Here is an 18349-nt window from a genome sequence, read left to right on the forward strand (position 1 = left end):
GAGAGATGGGCCAGCAGTTAGCAGAGGGGCTGCCAGAGGAGTCAGAGCGGTGGTGCCTTCCTACCAGAAGGATCTGTTCCTCTTCCTTCTTTTGCTGCTGAGCTGGAGTGGGCCTTGTTCTCTGCGGGCCCCTCCCACGCCCACCTTCACCAGAGGCTGTAGAGAGGCTGTTTCCTCAAGGTGGCCGTGGGTAGCTCCCCACCTCGGGGCCTGCCATCATTCCAGGTGGCACTTGCATGGTGTGTTAGCCCAGAGACCGAGTACTCAGTCTGCGGGCCCAGGCTGCATGTCTGCTTTTGTAGCTTCCCCGATGCCTGAGCTCTGAGCTGCACAACCAGTCTCTGTTTCTACCTGGGTACCCATGCTACCTCCCTCACCCTTCCCCAACTTGGGTCCTGCGTGTTAACCTTGGTTCACTTAGAAAGATTACCTGGGGCTTTGGACAGCACGGTAAATGATTTGCATTTTATCTGGAGGTAGAGGAGTGTCAGTGAGGAATTTTAATCCGACTTTGGTAGGAGCAGAAATAAGTCAACCAGAGAAAGACAGATACCATATGATTTCACTCATACATGGAATTTAAGAAACAAAAGAACTAAGAAAAGAGAGCCCCCCCCCCAGAAAAAACAAAAACAAACAAAAAAACCCACCCCAGACTCTTAAATATGGAGAACAAACAGATCTGTGCTTTAAAAGGAATTCTGCGGCAGCTGTGGGGTGATTGGGTGAAAACTGAGGAATCCAGTTGGGAAGCTTGTTGCTATGTCCTGTGAGAAATGATGAGGCCCTTGACCAGCGTATCAGGAATGGACAGACAGTTTAAGGACACATGTTAATGTAAATCAACAGAACTTAGAAACAGGTGAACGGGTGTGAGAGAGAGAGAGAGGGTGGGAGGACTCTGGATGCCCGCTGGCTTTGTGGTTTGCATAATGGTGGAGTGGGGACCACCCATCGATGTGGGCCATGGAGAAGCTGGCTTCAGAAGGAAGAAGCATTCCCTACTGGGAAAACAGATCTGAAGGTGCCTGTGGGACACTGGAGGGAGATAACCAACAGGTAGGGTTTAGTACATGGCCTGGGTCTTAGGCCTCAGCAATTGGGTCTTAGGCCTGAGCCAATTGGTCCAGGAGCTGGAAGGTCTTTCCTTAGTGACAGTGTGGGCTCAGGGTTCATAGGCCGTGTAAAGGCACTCACTGAAGCACAGGACTTTGCTAGGAGTGATTCGTATTAGGAGAATCAGCATGAGCACATGTGGACTGCCTCTCTGCTGACAGCATTAGCTTACACAAATGACTTTGAATTGTTCCACTGCACACTGCTACCATTTCTAGCCCTTGTATATAGCATCTTATCAGCTGGTGGCTGAAGGATTTGGAGGGGAAGAGAAAGAAAAAGAGAAATGATGAATCCTCAGTGATGAGAAAACTGTCAGTCACATGCAAATGGACCCATCTTTGAAATTGGAAACTCATCAAGGTGGAGAAACAGCTATTTTGCAGGCCATTTCTTTAGACAGTGTTGATGCAGGAGGCTGCTCAGGCAGGGACTGGTGCCTTCGGGTCCCTGGCCCCCCTCCTTTTAAATCACAGCATTTTGTTCTGGATGGGCTCACCTTCCACAGACCACAGGAAGCCAGGGAGGACAATCTACTTCAATCCACTACTCCTAAAGCAGGCGGAGATCCTGCTGTAGTGGAGGATGCTTTGACCCTGGCCTTGGAGGTGCATGCTATGGGAAAAATTCCCTCCTGGCTGTGTGTCACTGAGAAAAGTTCCCTAGCCTCTCTGAGCCTCCGATTCCATATCCATGGAATAGAATCAACTAGAACCTCATAAGGATTAAATTAAATAATGTAAAACCTTGAAAACTTGTGGGACAGAATTGTTACTTTAAAAATCATTTAAAAAGATGCACTTGCACAATGAAGAAGCCTGGAGAATCCCCTCCGTGAATTCCTGGTGATTTAAAAACATCAGTCCAGAAGAGTGAGCAGAGTGAGGTCTCAACCTTTTCCTTGACGTTCCTGAAATGTTGAGTATTTCCACATGGTGCTCCAAGACCTGCAGGAAGGAGCCTTCCCCATTTGGCCAAACCCACTCAGGGAAACAGCAGAATCTAAAACAATTACTGTGGAATGAGCACAGGCCACCTCAGGCAGTCTATTACTTATTAACTAGCTAGGGTATGAAGTAGACCCAATCAGCCTGGAAGGGTTATTGATTTCTACCTTACTTCATTCCCAAAAAAGATCAGAAAGAGCTTACGAAAAAAATGTCCAATACATTGAAATACAAAATACATAAATGTCTGAAAAGACCAAGAGTTCACAACAAATTAGGAGCCAGTCAGGATGCATGTACAGTGTTAGGTCCTCCTTCACAGGTTTTAAAGTAGACCCACAGGGGCACCTGAGTGGCTCAGTTGGTTAAGCGTCCGACTCTTAGTTTTGGCTCAGGTCATGATCTCACGGTTTGTGGGTTCGAGCCCCACATCGGGTTCCATGCTGGCAGCAGAGCCTGCTTGGGATTCTCTCCCTCTCTCTCTGACCCTCCCTCACTCACTCACTCTGTCTCTCTCTCAAAAATAAATAAATAAAAAAATTAAAGTAGACCCACAAAACTGACACTGAGCTTCCTGGAAGCCAATGTGAAAATGAACAAACATGTCTTAGGAATAAGAAGTACTGCTCCCATGTGAAAATATCACACTAATTCCTTGAGGATAATAAGATTTTCTTTGACAGCAGTCAGTTTGAAATAAATTTCTCATGTCAGTATTCTTAGAGGTCACTCTGGGACATAGTGAACAACCATCTCAAAAACGTCACTTTAGAATGCAATAGAAGATACCTCTGGGCTCTTTTGATAGCTTACATCATATGGACAAAGCACTGATGTACAGCTCCAAGGAAATAGGAGCCAAAGTGGGCAAGGTATATTTGTATAGCTCACAGTTTTCTATGAGGTTCTATTCATCTAGGATTAAGTCAGTATTGTTCTTCCAAAAACCTTCCATGAATATAATTTTCTCTCAGCCAAGTTTTTGACAAAAGTTAGGTAATGAAAACTTTGAGATCCTATTCTTTGTCAAGGACCTAGAATTAGGTTTACTATGACCAGGTTGACACATTTCAAGATGAGCAGAACAAAGCAGCGAATATCAGTGCAGTCTTCTGCAAGAACACTCCTTGTATGACAGTATACTTCCTTCCAGTAGCATTCAGCTCACCGAGGGGCAGAATTCAACCATGGCAGTTATGAGCTCAACAGTGGGAATCTATGTGGATGACAACTAGATGTGGAATCTAGCCAACCTAGGTTTGGATCCTGGCTCCACTGCCCACAGCCTGTGTGGCAGGGACATTCTCCTTTGTCCATCTTATGGGCTGTCCTCATCTTGTGAAACAGGGATGACCCAATGAGCTGTCAAAAGGTTATAATGAGGAGCAAATGAGACTGTGTGTGTAAGAGACCCTTGCACACAGTGACCTCCAAACATATATTTAACAACACAAAATTGTGGCGGGGGCTAACAGGTGGGTAACAGGGGTAACTGCAGGAAAGCTATGTGGTTCTCTTTCACCTTGTTATAAATAGGACTATGGTTTGTTTTCTGGCAAGAAAAGATGTGATCTCAGATATTAACCACCCACTTTCAATTAAATTTTTCATAATCTTTCTCCCTCATGTAATACAAAGCAACATCAGTTTCTAATCTCCTCTTTCATTCCAAGAATTGTCCCCTAGGCCACCTCTGGTGCCATCTGTGTGTTTAACGAGCAGGACTTTGCAGAGAGCATAAAGGCACCTGATCTGTGATTAACCAGACAGAAATAAGGGCTGGTGGGGTGGCTGTTTCAGGAGTCCTGACCCATGGAACAGAGGCTGCACAGTGGAGTCATTTGGGTGTCTGTGAAGGCAGTGGCAAAGGCAGAAAGAGTTCGGAATCTTTAAAATGCAGTTTGAAGCCACTTTTGACTGAGTCCTACGGGATTAACTTGAATATCAGCAAGGCATACAAGGCGCTGTGAGGTCTGGTCTTGCCTCTCTGCCCCTCCAGCCTCATTGCCTGAGGCTGCCTCCTCATGGTCCTCCTCCCAAAGGTCCCTTTAAACCTCCTCTGTGTCCACAAACTCACTCTGCTTCTTCACGTGCAAAGGTCCCCGCCCCAGCTGGCAATCTCCTCTATGCACTTAAAAACAAGTGCAAATGTTAGTCTCTGAAAAAGATTCTCCCCACTTTCCATGCAGTTTCCTCCAGCAACAATTTGTTCTTCCAATTATTTTGTCTGTTTTCACTAGACTTCAGGCTTTTGGGGCCAGGAACTGAGTCTTAATCCCTCTGGATCCCCAGCACCAGGCACCGCAGCTGGTACCCAGCGGGTGTCCCATCACCATGTGTGCAAATGAATAACTCTGAGCCTCTGAATGGATGCTGGTGCCATAGTTCTTTTGGAAGGGCTCATCTGTAATTCCCTTCCGGCCCCACCCCCCACCCCATCATCCCACAGTGGGGCTGGAGTTTGGGGAACAAGTTTGAGCTGGGAGGCGAGTCTCTGCCTGGAAGACAAGGCAGAGAGAGCTGCAGGGAAGGATGCTTTACCTGATTGGGGCGGTCGAATTCTCCAGCTTCCACCAGGCCTTGGGGGGGTTCAGGTAACGACACCACAGCTCCCAGTCAAAGCCCTGGGCGGCCAGCGGGTACTCTTCTATCTCAAAGTTGTCATATTTGATGTTGTCAAAGGAGGGGGAGATGATCCGCTTCCGGTTCTCCTTTATGCGGGTGAGCACAGGTTCAGCCCTGAGCGAGAGGAGGGGAAGGACGGTAACTGCTTCCAAGGTGTCCAGCTGGCGACCCCTAGAGCTCCTTCCTCCCCCCACCCCTGCAGGAAAATGAACAAAACGCCTGGCCATCTGCTCCAGGAGCGCTGTTCTGCCCCCAGGGAAGGAGTCCCTATTTAACCTCCACCCCTCTCCCTAGACTTGTGGGTTGGCAAGAGGCCTGGGCACTCCTGCAGCTTGTCTGGGGCTGAGCTGAGAGATTCTTCGTGCCTTAGATACTTGTGTCTGTTTGCTTTCCCTTTTTCTACTAGAAAAAAAAAATCAAGACCCAAGAAAGAAGAGAGGAGGAGATCTGAGGTTCTATGGGAAGCTTTCAACTCAGGCTTTGATTTTGCTAAAATTCAGTGTATCAACCAGGAGGAAAAGGCAGATGACAGTGGCAGAAGCATGGAGGTGAGAAGAAACTTACTTGATGCTGCTTCAGTCCTTCCACCCCATCCCACACGCCCTCCACTGCCCAAGGAGAGGTGGGGGGTAGGACTTCCAGGCAGCCAGGAGGCCCCCATGGGCACCAGGCATATAAAGTGTTTGCAGACAGGAATGATGAGCTTCTTATTAATAATGCATTTGTTGCGTAATTGTTTATTCAAATCAGCTTGAAATAGTAAGTGTCCCTCTCCTCTTCTGGCCATAAATCCAGTGAAAATGCTTTTTAAATAGTCACAAATGGCAAGCAGGGACTTCAACTATAAAAAACAGCTTCATTGCAGCCTTAATTTGGGCCTGTTATATAAAAGTATGCCCAAATGTAGTCATGCTGCATGCATGCCCGGCAGCTCCTTCCTGCTAAAGGGCCCTCCTCACCCTGGGTCTCTACTAAGCCACACACAGTGGGCCAGCCACAGCACACCCCCGCTGGCCCTGCAGGGATGTCAATGTCCTATCCCTGATTGGCTGCAGCCACTGAGTCCATATGCCTTTTCTCTTGCCCCACACAGCACCTCAGCAGCCCTGACCAGAGAAAGAAAGGTTTTCTAAGACACAGTTTCACCAATAGGAAGAATCTGAGATTCTATGCTACGTCTGGGTTGGCATTTGGGGGAGCCCAGGCCACCCGTGATAACATCAAGCTACCTTAGCCCCTTCTCACCACTGTCTGCTTCATGTCTGGTCCAGCTGTCCCTTGCCCAGCAGTTGCAGCCCTGTCCTGAGCTGGGCTGGAATTCTAAGCCTTGCCCTTAGTATTTACCCTCTCCCAGATCCCGTCTCCTAGAGGAAGACACTAGCCAGAGTCACACCTGATGTCACCATACCCTTTGGACACTGTGTATTGACCTGTTGGCCCCTGACTGTCCCCCACCCTGAAGGGCCAGCCTGGTGGCCTGTGTCAGTCACACATCCAGACCTCATCTGTTTCAAGAATTCTCTCCTTTCCCGCACTAGGACTGAGATCCCAGCATGCTTTGCACTCATTTGCACCAAAGCCCTGGACCACACTGGGACTTCTCCTCCTCTCCTGATGGGCACTTACCAGCCCACATTGAACTCCACATGGGCATCAAAGAGTGCCACTACGGGGGCGGTGGCCACCCTCCAGCCGCTGACTCTGGAGCGGATGAGGCCTTCCTGCTTGCTGTGGCGCACGACCTTGATGAAGCCTGGCTTCTGGCCATTCACCTTGTCTACGTACTCCGTCAGCTTCTCCTTCAGCTCCTCTGGAAGGGAGAAAACGCATCGTTAGCATGAGGTGGGGAGGGGCGATGAAAACATTCACCCTTTTAGGTGAGAGGCTGGAGGGTCCATTTCCCTCCCCAGGTCTCCTTAATGTTCCCCAGGATGGCCAGGGCCGCTCAGCTTTGAAGGGAAAAATAGAGGCGAAAACAATTTTTATTGAGCCCGGCAACTTGCACAGGGTCACATGCTTCACACATACTGTCTATTTAATCTTCACAACAAGCCCACGGGAAAATGGGGCTCAGAAGGGTTTCTCAATTTGTCCAATGCCATGCAGCTTGCGAGTGGCACAGGCTGGCTTCAAGCCAGGTCTAATGACTTCAAAAGCCGTATTCTTCTCATCAGCTCAGGGGCCTCTTTCTTCCCCAGTGCCCTCCACTGGTTCTCCCCTAATGCCCAAAGAAAGCTTCCATCTGCGAAGATTACAGCCCGGGACCCGTTCCTGCCTGGATCTCCATCCTTCCGGGAAGTGGACGACCAGGCGTTATGCCCTGTGAGCAGTTGGCATTGGTTTGCAGCCTGCTGGTGCCTGGCTAAGCATCTGATTCCCCTGCTACTTCGTAAATGTAAATGGGTCCTGCGGTCCCCTCGCCCCTCAGCCAGAGACGGCACAGCAGCCACGCTCGTTGGGTTTTCCACAGCAGTTTAGGCAACAGCCTGTGACACTCCTTTTCCCAAAATGACCCTAGTGGGCTGCATTCTCCCACCTGCCATCGCTGCACCTCCCCAGCACTCGATTTCCACCCTTTGCCTGTGTTCTCCAGAACCGCCCTGGCAGGAGTCCTCCTCCTACCTGCGCAGCCTGCCCACACCATGGGATAGACCCATGGGGCTGAGCCTCGTCCTCATCAGAGGACAGCAGGAGCTCCGTGTCCCTTGGTGCCCAGTCTGGGGTCCTGCCAGACAAGCAGCCTGCCGTGACAAAAGGGCAGGAGGCGGCCAGCACAGTGCCTGGCGCCTGGGAGGCGTGCCCCAGAGCAGCAGCCCTGTGTAGTGGAAAGAGGGTGGTATTTGGAGGCAGCAATGATGCAGTTTAAGTCTGCTTTCCAGGTAGGAGCGTTATGATCCTAGGCCTGTTCCTCAACGAGTTGTTGATGTCTGTGAGGATGTAGTGGATGGTGATGGATGTATTTCGCGTGTGGTAAGCGATTTTGGGGAACCACAAGGTGGACTGTTAGGGATCAGCAAAAAGATACGCTGAAGCCTAGCCTCTAGTACCTTAGAATATAACCTTATTTGGAAGCAGGGTCTTTGCAGATTTAACCGAGTCAAGATCATTAGTCCCATGACTGGTGTTCTTATAAAAGGAGGAAATTTGGACAGAGAGACAGATGCAAAGAAGGAAGATAAGTAAGGAGACATAAAGAGAAGATGGTTACCTACAAGCCAAGGACCATCTGAGGGCACCAGAAGCTAGGGGAGAGGCCTGGAACAGATCCCTCTCTATCACCTTCAGAGGGGGCATGGCCCTGCTCAATTTGGACTTGGTTTTGGACTCCAGAACTGTGAGACAATAAATTTCTATTGTTCCAAGCCTCCCAGTTTGTGGTATTCATACAGCAGCTCTAGGAAACTAATATAGTTGTTATGAGGATTAAATGGGATTGACATGTGAGAAAAATGCACAGCATATTGTAGATGCTTAAAAAAAAAAAAAAAAAAAAAAAAAAAAAAAAAACAAAAACTCCTTTCCCTCCTTCCTCGGGTCCATCACATTGGGAGTTTTAAGAGAAGAAGGAGCCGCAAATCCTTCTTCATGTGCTCTGGTCCAGGTCCTGCTCTGCCCTGAATCTAGGTTAGAAGTCCATAAGCAGCAAAGCCCTGGCGGCCAAGCAGGAGATGGGAACACGTGCAGGGACCTCATGGTCAGGGCAGGCCTCGGGGCATGCCGGCTACTGCCAGAACTGGTGTGCCCTCCTATAGACATCGATTTCAGATCTTTTTACACATGATGGTGACCAAACAAACAGGGCTGGCTGGATGGGTAGGATGTCATCCCTAGGCATCCCTGCTCGAGTGATCATCATGGAAGTGAGGAAACTGGGCATCAGAGGCAGAAATGCTTAAAGGGAGGCAGGAAACGCAGGTGCTACACAGCTATCAGCTTGCTCTGTGACGCTGGGCAAATCCCCATGAATCCCAAGACCTCAGAGTTAGTTGCACAGGATTTTAATGTTCCTTTTGAACCAATTACCCATCTAAGATTTGAATCGCCTCTGTCTATCCTGATGAATGATCATCCGGCCCCTGCAGTGACCAGAAACACATAGTCCATTCCTTACTGGGCCATTCTAAATATCCAATGTTGTTCTTCTTCCTTTTGCCCCCCAAATGCCAGGGTGCTTCTACCTTTCACTCACTGGTTCAAGATTTGCTTAGGGGCCAAAGGGGGAGAACCAAAGCCCTCTTCCACATGACAACCACTTGGAGTAAAAGGCTATCCTTAAGTCCTTGCTGAGGATTTCTCTAGGTCAAATGTCTTTAGTGCCTCTGTATACTTCCTCACGTCTGGTGAGTTCAGGTTCTTTTATCATGCTCAGCTTTCCTCTAAATCTGTTAGTTTTTCTTTAACACTTAAATTATGCACCTAGAAATTGGCCTAATACTTATGGAGTAAATTGGGCTATACAGAATAGAATGAACTAATCACCTCCTTTATTCTAGAATCTATACCCCTATTCATATAGTTGAAGGTCTCATTAATTTTGGCCTACTTTTGACTCAAATTGAGCTTCTTGGGAACAGACAATGACACATCCTTTTCACATGTTGCTGCTAAGTCAGGCTTCCTTCATCCTGTTTCTTCACAGATGCATACACATGTGGATGCATGCATGTGTGTGTGCATGCTCTGAGCCAAACCATTAGGATCTTATGTTTAGTCTGCTTTTATTCCATCTTTTTAAAGATTTACACCGTTTCTCTGAAGTCAGAGTATGTTCTTCCCTGATTCTGTTATCCAATGGCTTTGTTATCAAGCCCTCCAGCTTTCCTGCTTCTGCAAGAGTGATTAGCATATGGCCTTTATTGTCATTCCACTCATCCTTTTACACAGAGTGACCCTTGTGCGGAGTTAGGGCCAATGAGGCTGGTCGGTCAGGTGTTCTCATTCCATCCTGGAGAAAATTCAGCTGACTTTCAGGCTGCCATTCACATGCTGTATCTCTCACTTTAGCTGATGTGAAAATGACCTCGAGATCTCCAACCACACAGCTGGCTGGGGAGGCCTGGGGATGCTGCCGTCCGCAAGTATCAGGAAGTCGGCCATAGAGCGGCATAGCTCAATGTGCCCCGTGCTTACAAGGTCTTCAAGTGTGGCTGCCAGGAGGCCTCTTGAAACACTGACTGTTCCATCTCTTCAAAGGTCCACCTCTCATATATCCTTTTCGAAATTTTTAAGTAGAACTCATAAAGCCTGGTATTTGGGCTTTTGATAATGGCAGTTAAGGGCTGAGTCCAGGAACTTGGAGTGAGAACAGAGCTAGTACCAAGTGACACCCTTCTCCACCCCCAGGGAGGACATACCTGTCCCCTTCTGTCCCTCCCCACCCCTTGGCTGAGAACCACTGCCTACTGTTGTTGGATTTATTGATGGGATGGGGCTGTGGATGACTGCCACCCCGTGATCCTCCATGAATCCCCCCTTCCTGAATTCACATCCTTGTGTAGCCATCTCACAGGCTGAATCCGGGCTGACCATAGGGCAAGAGGATGCAGGGGGGAGGGATGTGAGCTGGTGGCGGGCCTAGGCCTCCGGAGGCCTTGCAGCTTGAACTTTCATTGTTTTGCCTGGCTGCCTTAAGTAAGGAAGACTGAGACAGCCTCCTTGAGCTTGAGAGGCCCAGTGAGCCCCCATTAATTTAGGCTACCCCACCAAGGCCCAGACAGTGAGTGAGGCCATCTCGGATCCTTCTGCTGATTGCAAACGCGGGGTTGGGGGGAACCCAGCTGACACCCCATAGAACAGAGACAAGCTGCCTTGTTGCAGAACTGAGAGCCAGTGAATGGTTGCTGTTTTAAGCCACTTACTTCTGGGATGGTTTGTTATACACAGAGGCTAACAAAACAGGCTCTGTTATTCTGGTGTGGTGCTGAGGTTCGGGTAAGATTGTGAACTCCTGATGCACAGGAAATGTGAAGAGCCAGACACACACAGAGAAGAGCCACTTAGAAGGTGGCAGCAAGAGACAAGAAGGCTTTGCTTCTTGTAGGAGCTGCTGGCCCCTTCGTGCCTCTGCGCCCTGTTAACGGAAGTAGGATAAAGGTTTCTGGTGGACTAGCTAGAGGGAAATTCTGTTCTCAGCCCGTTGCATCCCAAACATTGGCTACTGATTAGAAGAGAGCATTCCCTTAGTCCTGACCAAACAGCTGCTATCAAAAATCAAAACAGTCCTGAAATACTCCAGACAATATTGGCTCATAGTCTTTGCAAAGTGTCTTTACCTAATTAGGTATTCATGTTTTCCTTCAACTTTTACGTTGCCAAAGAGAGAAAGAACGATCTCAAAAGCACTTCTGCGTTTGCTAGGAAACCATCGCCCAAGAAACTGCCTATTATATATTATATGTAATATATAATATGTATATGACAAATGCCTCTCAGAACTTAGTTCAAAAAATATATTTTCTTTATACCTACACACAAATACATAACCCCGCATAGTTACCTTTTTGCCAAGGCTGCCAGGAGGCTCAGAGAAAAAAATCTAATGCCTAATCACAGGGTTCAGCATTCTTGCTTCTCTACCTTTGCAAAAGATTTGATTTTCAACTTCTAAAGTCTGCATTATTTTACTTACCCCCCCTCCCGTGTGAGCTACCTTTAACTATTTCTTGAAATATCTACAAATAACTTTTAACAAAGTGTCTTGGTAGAGCAGGGCAGGAGCATAATTATGGAAAGAAGGGGGAGGCTGTAGGTCACGTTTGTTTTAATGTGTTGGGCAAAGACGAGGTGGGGAGTCTGCTCTCTGCGACTTTGCCAGATTTAGAATCAATGGTGGAGTTGTCGATAGCCAGCATGGACAGAGAAATACAATCTGCACCCTGCATGGGGCCAGGTGTCATCCCTCTTCTGTTGCTCCTCCAGCCCTCCCCTGCTGCCTGCAAATCCCTACTCTGTTGACATCTGAACGACCTCTGTGAGTCAGCACTCCCGGAAGCCATGCTCATCAAATGCCATCCCCTCTGGGGAGGGCATGGGCCACTCTCCACCATCCCCATGTGGTGCCTCCCCTCAGGGCCCTGCTGAGTGCAGCCTGCTTGCTTGCTCTCCCTCCTTCAGACTTGCAAGCCACATAAAAATGCAGACTTCACCAGCCTGGTCAAACAGAGCCCTTTCTTCCCTCCCTGTATATGCCCCCGTGCTGTTCCTGTAAAAAGCAATTAGCTTCACAGGGTCATCCCAAAAGAAACAAAATGCAGGCTGAGCAGAAGAAGTCTGGTACTAATGGCTGTTAATCTGATTTGAACACCTAATGAGATACTCTTTATCTCTGGCATAAAGGAAAATAAATGATCAGGAAATTGATGCCCAACGGGCCTTCGCTCTTCAGAGGGCAGCTGCATAGGCATCTTTGCAAAACGGCCTGTCCAGCCTTGCCCAGGAGGAACGTGGTCCTCATCCTACCCTCGATGCTCAGATGACCACTTTCCATGTCTGTCCTAGGTTTGGGGGAAGTAGGAGTGACGGGAGAGCCACCCACCCATTCATTTGGCAAATACCGAGCTCTCACTAGCTGCTGTGGCAAGAGCTGTGAACCAGATAGTCCTTATGGAACTTCCATTCTGCTGGATGAAAAAGGCATGCAATCTACTTCATTGGGAGACAGAGAGTAGGGGGAGGGGGTAGAGACAGCAGGGGAGAGACGGAGAGAGAGAGGGATGGAGAGGGAGAAAGACAGAGAAAGGGAGGGAACAGGCAGAGAGAGAAGGAGGGAGAAAAAGGTTGAGATTTTTGAAAAAGAATCTCAGAAATGGATTCAGGGCTCACAGACACCAAAGCCTCTTAAAGGACAGGCCTTCTGGGCCTGAGAAGTAGTTCCTGGTGCAGTTGGTGGCAAGTCAGAGAGGCACGGGCTGAAGCTACAAGATCTCCCTGCTGTTACTTTCCTATAGCCCAGTGGTTCTCAATGGGGAGCGATTTTGTTACACTCCCACCCCCATGAGGAGATATCTGGCAATGTCTGGAGATGGTTTTGAGTGTCCCAACTGGGAGGGTGCTCCTGGGCGTGGATCTGCTAAATATCCTACCGGGCACAGGGCAGCCCTGTGCAAGAAAGAATTATCCAGTTCAAAATGTCAACGGTGCCAACTCTGAGAAACCTCATGTGGCTCTCAATGATGGAGGAGGCCTCACCACGGAAATCTGAGCCCGGACTCCTGCAAAGTTTTCAAAACTAGCGTTCCCAGGGCTGCATCTGCTCAGAGACATATTCCTTTGGCCTGCAAAGCACTCCTGCTGGGTGCTAACTGGAGTTGGGCTGGAACTGCCGCTTTAGAAGGGTTCTGTGACGGGTGTTGTCCACTGGCCACCTTCGTGGGTGCCGTCTGAGTAGTCCTCACAGGGTGCACACTCAGAAGCGGCCTAATGCTCCCGACTATGGATGGTCGAATGCTCCTGCCCGCATTTCCTTGGCACCCACCTTCCCAGACACACTGCTGACCATCCTCTCTCTGCCTGAGGGCTTTCTCTGGCCACCTGTACTCAGCCTATCTACAGACATAGCTCTCAATCCGTTAGGGGTAGGACTCAGGGGATGAATATCTGTTATGGGGTGAATTGCATCCTCCCTCCGCCCCCATTCATATGTTGAAGTCCTACCCACCAATACCTTAGTATATGGCTTTATTTGGAAATAGGGCCATTGCAGAAGTAACTAGCTAAGATCCGGTTATACTGGACTAGGGGAGACCCGAATCCAATATGATGGGTGTCTTTACACGAAGATGGCCATATGAAGACAGAGACACACAGGGAGAATGCCATGTGATGACAAAGCCATAGATTGGAGTGATTCATCTCTGAGTCAGGGAGCACCAAAGACTGCCGGGAAACCCTAGAAGGTAAGGGAGAGACATGGAACAGATTTGCCATCATCACAGCCCTGTGGACGCCTTGATCTTGCACATCCAGCTTCCGGAACTGAGACAATTTCTGTTGTTTAGGCCACTGAGACTGACCCTGCTTTGATACAGCAGCCTTAGGAAATGAGTCCCTCCCTGCTTCCTCACCCCCAGGTGAGACAAAGCTGAGGCAGGTTGTACAGTCTCTGGGTGGTTCCCAGTGGGATTGGGCCTGAGGCCATAGCGGTAGCTTGTTTGTGAAGTCCGCGGTGTTGACTTTTCTCTCTGCCCTCACACCACACTCTCTCCTCACGGTTTCCTGAGGTCATCTATATGACAAATGACTCAACTCCAATGCCTGTTTCAGCGTCTGCTTCTGTGGGAACCCAAACTAAGAAGCCATACATTCTCCACGACACTATGGTCCCCACCAGCATATGAATTTTCAACCCTTGCCCAATGTATATGATGTGGATGTATGTATATATGTACGATGACTTAAGTTCCTCTACCCCTGTATCTCTGCATTAACTGGCTAATGTTCAATAAAGGAAATAATAGTAATAATGATGTACCAGGCATTTGACACTTAGCATATATTATCTCATTTAAGCCTTTTGACAACCCTATGACGTGGTTACTATTAATGTTCTATTTTGAAGACAAGGAAATGAAGGCACAGTGTGACCCAGGCAGTACATGGTGAAGTCCGGCATTTCAGTCTGACCGAGCTGTACCCAGAGTTCATGCTCTTTACTCTCCATACTGCCTCTCTAGGATAAAAACTGGCCTGTGCAAGAATCAGCTTGGTAGAGGGGCACCTGGGTGGCTCAGTCGGTTAAGCACCCGACTTCGGCTCAGGTCATGATCTCACGGTCTGTGAGTTCAAGCCCCCCATCAGGCTCTGTGCTGACAGCCTGGTGCCTGTTTCAGATTATGTGTCTCCCTCTCTCTCTGCCCCTCCCCTGTTCATGCTGTCTCTCTCTGTCTCAAAAATAAACATTAAAAAAAAAATCAGCTTGGTAGAAACCCAGGCTCCAGGGTACCACGCTATGCAGAGTCTGATTTGGTCTATCAGGGACCAGAGACTGTGAATTTCATACAAGCTCCCAGTGAGATTCTGATGGGCAGCTGAGCCTGATAACAACCGAAATAAGACCGGTTTTGTTACAGGGGGGAAAAGGAGCCTTCTCTGCAATGTGTGTGGCTCCAGCCCTTCACAGAAGGCTTCAGACTCTGTCTGAGAAAGGCTCCCCCAGTACCTGCCCAGATAATTCCCTCTTCATTTTTCCAAACCCCTGGGCTCCATGTTGGGACCTTCAGTGACAGGCCCTTCATTGCCCAGTTGGTTTTCATTTCTCTGTGTGTCCATCTTTCGATCTCATGCGTTGGACTGTCCCCTGAAGTTCCCCAGCTGCCCTTTGCAGAGGGCACTGCCTTTTGTCCCTCTTGCCCAGCCCCACAGGTTCACATGAGCCAGCCCTGCCTTCCTCCCTAGCTCAGTGCTGTCCCCGAAACCCAGCCTACATGGGAGTAGCTACCCCCACTCCAGTGCCTGGGAGGGGAGCGTGCACACCCCCGCTGAGAAGTGCTAATAATTGCTAGTCTCCAATAGTGCTAATTTAAAGATTAAAAGCACAGCACATTTCTGTTTATTCTTCCAAGAGCGAACAGTAGCTGGTCTTCCTCAGATCAAGATTAAGCGACTTTCCTCTAAAGCCATTTAGGGCCATTGAAACACAAATGATATGTCAACACATTTTAAAAGAGAGATTATTCATTGGGATGCCATCGTTGTCAAACCTAGCTGATCATCTGCTTATCTAAAGAGCTAAAAAAGAAGTATAGATGCTGCCCCACCCCTATCCCCACCCCCACAAAGAATCCAGAGAGGCCTGCTGATGAATGATGGTGAGCCGGGCTTGGACAGCGGTGATCCTAAAATAGAGCCTAGCAGCCTTGCTTTATGCCTTCCTGTCTCTTTAAGATCCTTCGGACAAGCCTTCACATTCTGGGCAGCTTACAAATTCTTGCATGCATTTCTTCTTCCTCTGTCCACTACACTTAGCTGAATTTCTGTCCAGCTCCTTTAATTGCCGTACTTCTTCAAAGTCAATTGCTACTGAAGTAGATTTGGAATGGCCTTAAATGGTTCTCCTTACTCGGGACTTGGGGAAAGGCTCCACCTCGGAGACCCACATATGGCATTTAAAATACAGCTGGAGGGTCCAGCCTTAGTGTCACAATCTTCCTGGGAGGCTCCAAGCATTAATTCAGTCTTGGCAAGTTACAGAAATCCCCAGGATTACCACCCAAAAGACCCAACCATCTGTTTCTGGGTGTATTCTTTCATGTCATAGCCAGGCATTAGTAACCACCAAACCCACAAAAAATATGCATTCCTCACTTAGTGGGGTCTCCAAAGCCAGGCTTTCAACATCCACTAACACTTTCTTATCTGCTCCAAAATGACTTATTTTCCCAAAGATCCTGTGTGCTGCAATAAAGTGGTCAGAACTGCTTTCTGAAGATGGCGGTGCCAGGTGTAAAAAATGGTCCCCTGGCCAGTCAAGAATGTGTTGGGTGCAAATCAATGCTGCCCCCCCCCCCCCCCCCCCCCCCCCGACTCCCTCCCTTCATCTTTCTCTCTCTCTCTTTCTGTCTCAACAATAGCAAACAAAAACAGCACAGAGCCTGCTGGGGATTCCCTCTCTGCCCCTCCTGTCCTCATGTGTTTGCATGCTCTTTCAAAATAAATAAACAAAAATTTTTAAATCCAAAAAAAACCCCCCAAAAACTGGATTTGTAACATTTTCCAGCATCTGTGGTATAAACACCATAGCTGATTTCAAGCTCTTAGCGATGCCATTGACCCTGAATTGGGGAGAGTTGTGCATGCAGCGTTGGGGAAGGGTGTACACGATCAGCTGGCGATAACCCAGGTCAGCCCCAGATCACTGGTTCAAATGCCCAGCCAGAAAGGCTGCAGTTCTGTGGGTGCGTCTCCCAGTTTAATGTATGATGGGCTCGGTGCTTTACATCTACCCATCCCGGTCTTCATTCTTTCACCCAGCAATTATATATTCAGCACGTATGAAGTACTGTACATTATTCAAGATACTCATCTAATTGAAATCTCACTACCACCCTACAAACAATGACATTTATAGCTAATGTTTATTTAGAGCTCACCACGTGCCAAGTACTATTCCAAATCCACTTCGTATGTTTCCCATTCTGTACTCTCGACAACTATGATCCCTACTTGAGGTGTGACGTATTATACCCACAGTCCATGCATTAGGCACTCTGAGCACACAGAGGTGGAGGGATTTGCTCAGTGTCCCAGGGCTGGAAGCCGGTGGGACGGGGATGCAAACCATGTTCTTAATCCCACACGTGATTATCTTCAAATGACACAAGAGAAAACTCAAGGAACAGACTTTCAGTGACGTGCCCCTAACGACACAGATGGTAGGGCATGAGCAGGGGAGTTCAAACTCCAATCAGTCTGCCTCTAATGACTGCTGTTTGCTACTCTGCCCCACAGCCAACCAAAGGAGCCACACGCCTCAGGCCTCCCTCAATAGCCTTCTGTGATCCCTGATTCAATTCGGAAAGAAAATATCCTCTTCTCACTACTGTGTATCCTTAGTGCCCAAGGGAAGGGATTAGACTGCCCAACTCAGCTTCCTTTTGACTGGAGAGTTGGTAGAGTATTCACACACAAATCCAATTTCTCTGGGATAAAAATCCCTGAGCAAGCAAGACCAACAAATGAGGGGAGAGGGCCTGGGTTTGACTTTCCTAGAGCACATCTTACTCACCTTTGGAATTCACAATCGGGCACTATTCAGGCACAGTTGTGCTGGGAAACACAGTAAAGGGCCAAGGACAGAAGGCTGCCTGAACCAATCTGGGTGTTCACCATGGGGTACTGGTCCATGCTGTAGCACCCTCCAGTTCCAAGGGGGGGTGCTTCTGAATGCTCGCACCCTCTTTGCTCCAGACACCCTCAGACTTGCCCAAGGTCGCACAGCTGGTAACAGCATGACCGGGAAGAGAATCCAGCTCTTTCTCCCCGCCTCCCCGCTGCCAGGGGCCTGAGCTACAGGCACTCTGTTCCACCAATTCTCTATTCATCCACCATGAGTAATTCAGAGGATGAAAACAAGAATAATGGACTAATAGAAATCAGTTGTCTTCGCAGACTAAATGACCTTGGACAAGAGCCAGCTTGCCTGGGGCTGTGGAGATGGAAACTCACATAAAGTAAAGGTGGGGCAGTGGCCCAAATGCTATGATATTACTTTCAGGGCATAAAATATTCCTGCTCCTAGGATGATTTTCAGCAGGAATCCCAGGACTTATTAAAAATGCCATGATGGGTGATTAATGTCAGCTGCACCCAGGCAGAGTGGATTGGCCACTGTTCCAGCCCCAGCACCCCCCACCCCCACCCCACCGCTCAGGAGCACTGGGCAGGGCCGTTGCTGTGAACTTCAGGGGAGGGAACCACCAAGACCTCAAAGCCCCAGGAAATGCTGGCATCCAGCTTGTAACAGCAGGTTAAATCTGAGCCGGGAACAGGCCCTGCTGGTGTCCCAGCACACAAAGGAGATTCCAGAGGGGCCAGGTCCAGTGTGGGCATTTGGGAACGTCCGGTTGCCATTGGCAGTTAAGCCAGAGGCCAACTGGAATTCTGGTACTAAATTCTCCTTTTGTGCAAGACTTGAAGATTTCTGAGTGCTGCCCAACTCAGAAACC

The 18349-nt window shown here is 48.7% G+C and overlaps 1 protein-coding gene across 2 annotated transcripts in view; it reads right to left on the reverse strand.

The window, feature by feature from the left end:
- GALNT18 (polypeptide N-acetylgalactosaminyltransferase 18) overlaps positions 1–18349 on the reverse strand; it is a 353532-nt gene that overhangs the window by 95044 nt on the left and 240139 nt on the right. For both annotated transcript variants that reach the window (XM_030332733.1, XM_030332732.1), the window contains exons 4-5: positions 6315–6498; positions 4605–4802 (exon numbers count right to left, since the gene is read on the reverse strand). In XM_030332733.1, the coding sequence (XP_030188593.1) occupies positions 4605–4802; positions 6315–6498 (382 nt within the window). The remainder of the gene's footprint in view (positions 1–4604; positions 4803–6314; positions 6499–18349) is intronic.

Source organism: Lynx canadensis, chromosome D1, assembly GCF_007474595.2.
Source record: "Lynx canadensis isolate LIC74 chromosome D1, mLynCan4.pri.v2, whole genome shotgun sequence".
Classification (NCBI taxonomy): domain Eukaryota; kingdom Metazoa; phylum Chordata; class Mammalia; order Carnivora; family Felidae; genus Lynx; species Lynx canadensis.